Source organism: Convolutriloba macropyga, chromosome 4, assembly GCF_964194025.1.
Source record: "Convolutriloba macropyga chromosome 4, txConMacr16.3, whole genome shotgun sequence".
Taxonomy (NCBI): Eukaryota; Metazoa; Xenacoelomorpha; order Acoela; family Convolutidae; genus Convolutriloba; species Convolutriloba macropyga.
The window spans coordinates 79,150,205-79,154,453 of NC_134471.1; the positions used below are offsets into that span (position 1 = coordinate 79,150,205).

The 4,249-nt window shown below is 41.9% G+C and overlaps 1 protein-coding gene across 1 annotated transcript; it reads left to right on the top strand.

The window, feature by feature from the left end:
* Positions 1-699: 699 nt before the first annotated feature.
* On the top strand, positions 700-2,610 carry LOC142338177 (uncharacterized). The gene is made up of 4 exons (XM_075387813.1): positions 700-984; positions 1,114-1,788; positions 1,956-2,135; positions 2,188-2,610. Exons 1-4 carry the CDS (start codon positions 700-702, stop codon positions 2,608-2,610), a joined length of 1,563 nt encoding a protein of 520 aa, XP_075243928.1.
* Positions 2,611-4,249: the final 1,639 nt, after the last annotated feature.

The following is a 4,249-nucleotide window of genomic DNA, read 5'->3' on the forward strand; positions in this document are numbered from 1 at the left end:
ATAAATCCAAGTAACAAAGTTACCAGCTTTCTTCGGATAGTTCCTGTATCAATACAGAGCGGTCGCAACCGATTTAATACCTATGCCTTCCTTGATAGTGGATCAACGGTATCTTTCATCGATCAAAGCGTTCAGGAGAAGTTGCAAGCTGCAGGCACGGATGTAACGCTCAACATAGCTGGCATACATGGAACAAGGGATCTGAAGACAGAAAAGGTTCCTCTAAAGATAAAGGGACTGCATTCAAAGGTGCATTCGCTTGAGGCGTTTGTACACCCGTCAATTTCATTGGGAGACACAAACTATGACTACAGCAAACTAAAACAAATGTTCAACCATTTTAGTGTACTTCCCAACAAAAACTTTAATTTGATGGAAGTTGGCATCATTTTAGATCAAGATGCGTACAACCTCCAAAGAGCATTAGACTACAAATTTGGAACACAAAGTCAACCTTTCGCTGTCCTAACAGAGTTAGGATGGGTAGTTAGTGGACCCATGAAAGGTAACAGGAGACAAAATGTTTGTCATTTCGTCAGCACAGAATAGGTGAAAATTGTAGACAATATTCAGTCATGGTGGGACATAGAAACCTATGCTTCCAAAATAAACGTCGTCAGTCAATCCAGGAAGGAACTGCAAGCACAAAACATGCTTGAGAGTGCGACAAAGTTCACAGGCGAGCGGTATGAAGTAGGAATGCTGTGGAGTGAACCAGAGCCGAACCTACCAAACAACTACGGCTCAGCCTTGGGTCAGCTTCACTCATTGAAGCGAAGGTTCCAAAGGGACCCAGATCTTAAAAGTTTGTATCAACAGTCAATAGATGCGGATGTTGAGAAGAGATTCGTGAAAATATTGAACGAATCAGAAATCAAGGGCACTTTTGGGAAAGAATGGTATTTTCCACACCATCCAGTCCTAAACCCGAACAAACCCGGTAAAGTCCGCCGTGTTTGCAACGCTGCATCAAAGTATAAAGAAGTATGCCCAAACTATAAGCCACTAGCCGGACTCGATTTACTACATGGGTTAGTTGAAACAATTTTCAGATTTCGCGAAGGACCAATAGCCCTGACAGCTGATATCGAATCAATGTTTCTGCAAGTGCAGGTTCCTGAACAAGACAGGAGCGCCCTGAGATTTTTATGGAGACCAAAATTTAATGAGTCGGTGCAAATATACGAAAAACAGCGCCAAGATTTTGGAGCAAAGAGTTCAACAACGTGCGCGAACTACGCTCTCAAAGGAGTCGGCATTGATAATGAGGATGAATTCCCTATTGCGGCAAAAGCAATCCACAACAACTTCTACATGGACGATTTAATCAAATTAGTAGAAACAGCCGAAGAAGGTATCGAGGTGTCCAATCAGCTACAACCACTTCTCTCGAAACATGCATTTGAGTTGAAGAAATGGATTAGCAACAATAATGAAGTGAACACAGTGATACCTGAAGGCTTAAAATCAATCAGCAAAACCAAGCAAGTTGATGTTGAACCAAATGCACAGGGATCATCTGTGCTTGGACTGCAATGGAATGTTACTGACGATAGTCTTCAGGTCTGCAGAGGTACCAACAAAGAAGTCGAGGCTCCTATAAATCAAAGGAAGATCTTGTCTCCGGTATCTTCAGTTTTTGACCCAATTGGATTATTTGCTCTATTCAGTGTTCGCATGAGACGACTGCTGAAGAACATCTGGACGAAGAATGGGCAACATTGGGACAACAAAGTCGAGCCCGGCGAAGAAGCAGAATTCCTGAAATGGAAGGAACAGCTTCCTATTGTAGCCGAAAAAAGCACTGACAGAAGATATTTCAATACATTGGAGAACAAAATTGAACTTCATTTGTTTGCTGACGCATCTGAGGATACGATGTGTGCAGTGGCCTATCTGCGTTCGCAACCAAAGGAATATTCATCCGGCTTAGCATTTGTAATTGGAAAGTGCAGAGTCGCGCCAATGTTACATCTTTCAATACCACGCTTGGAATTGCAAGCAGCGGTAATGGCAGTGAGATTGAAAGAACAAATTGTCAAAGAACACGAGATGAAGATACACAGTTACAGTTTCTGGTCGGACTCAACTACAGTACTGCAATGGATACACAGCTCTCACCGCAAACAGCAAGTGTTTGTGGCCAACCGTGTGGCTGAGATACTGGATACAACTGTTGTTTCACAGTGGAAACATGTGAGCGGAATTAACAACCCAGCAGACATTGGCACCAGAGCCATTAAGGTTGATGAACTCAAGAGAAGCGAGTGGCTTACTGGGCCGGCCTGGTTGAAGCAACCAGAAAGCGAGTGGCCTGAGCAATTCAACCTGATCTTTACTGCAGATAAAGAGAACATACCCATGTCAACCTTCATAACGCAGGCCGCAGAAATGAAACCAATCGTTCAGTGGGGACAATTCAGCAATTTCAATATACTTGTAAATACAATGGCATACGTGAAGCGAGCATTGAGGGAAAAGAAACCAGCAACAAAGATGATTGACATTGAAGAGAATGAAGATGCCAAAGCAACTATCTTCAGATTATTACAGCAAGAACAATTCGCTGAAGAGACGAAGTCTCTAAAAGCTGAAAAGGAAATCCCATAAGGTAGCAAAATTTTACAGTTTTCACCTTTCATTGACCAAAGGGGACTTATTCGCGCCAAAGGCAGAATAGGCAAAGTCAATTGGACATCAACGCAAAGCATCCAATATTGTTACATTGGAAGCACCATGTTGTGGAATTATTTTTGCGTAACGAGCACAAGAACAATTCCCATGAAGTGACTGAGCATGTCAAAAACATAGTTCAGCAACGATTCTGGATTATTGGCGTAAGGAATGCCTTGCGTTCAATAAAGAACAAATGCATCAACTTCCGAAGAGGCAGAGCACAAACAATGACTCCAGTGATGGCCGAGCTACCGAAAGAAAGGCTTGATGCTTCAACCGCTTTCGCAAATGTTGGAGTAGACTACTTTGGGCCATCTACAGTTAAAATTGGGCGCAGAAACGAAAAACGATGGTGTTGTTTGTTCACATGTCAAACAGTACGAGCCGTACATACAGAGATAGTTCCAAAGTTGGACACTGACAGTTGTCTAAATGCAATTATGCGGTTCATAGCTCGAAGAGGTAAACCCATAAAAATGATCAGTGATAACGGGACAAACTTCGTTGGAGCAGACCGGGAATTCAAAGATTATATCGCAATATGGAACAAGGAAAGAATTGAAGAACATTTGGTTCAATAAGGAATCATATGGAAGTTCAAACCGCCTGCCGCACCTCACTCTGGAGGAGTGTGGGAAAGACTGGTCAGAAGTTGCAGGAAGGCAATGAACGCAGTGTTGGGGAACCGATCAATTACGGACGATGTTCTTTCAACAACAATATGTCTTGTTGAGCAGACGTTAAATGCAAGACCCTTGACACCAGTCAGTTCGGATGTAAATGATTTGGAATCTATTACTCAAAATCACTTCCTGCTTGGCAACAAAAATATTTGTTTACCATACCTACCATGCGAAGAAGAGTTTCTTAATCATAGAAAGCTCTTCCGACAAACACAAGCGTACTCCGATCTCATCTGGGGCAGATTCAGAAAAGAGTATCTGCCAACATTGAACAATCGACAAAAACGGAATTGTGAAAAAAAAACAGAATTTTGAACAAAGGTGATCTAGTTTGGTTTGTCGAAGACAGTGACAAAGGAGGATATTACAAACTTGGTCGGGTAACAGAAACTAAACTATGGAGGGTTATGACCGAACAATTCGATCAGCAACGATTCAAACAAAAGACGGAGTCTACAAAAGGCTTGTGGTGAAGCTCGCTCCAGTACTATCAATGGACGAAGTTGTTTTCACAAAGGAAAACAGGGCCGGCGATGTTGGAGCGGAGCTCGCTAAGCTTGCGTAGGCGGTAAAATAGAAACAAAGCACTTTCTTTGTCCTAATCATTTAATAGTTATAGTTATAGTTCTAGTTCTAGTTACAGTTTGTCACGTGATAAAAAACGAAAAGGGGGAAAAACAAAAAGCAAGACACAGAACTCAACGTAGCAGCCGCAGAAAACGGCTGAAATTTTAATATTGCAAAACAAATTGTCTTGAGCAGTAAATAACGTGTTACTGTGTCTTGAACTAGAAAATATTCCTGATTAGTAAATTGTTACTGTGTCTTGTATCAACGAATTATTGGAGCTGAAATTGAACTGTTACAACCCCAACTTCTGGTATTCTCAA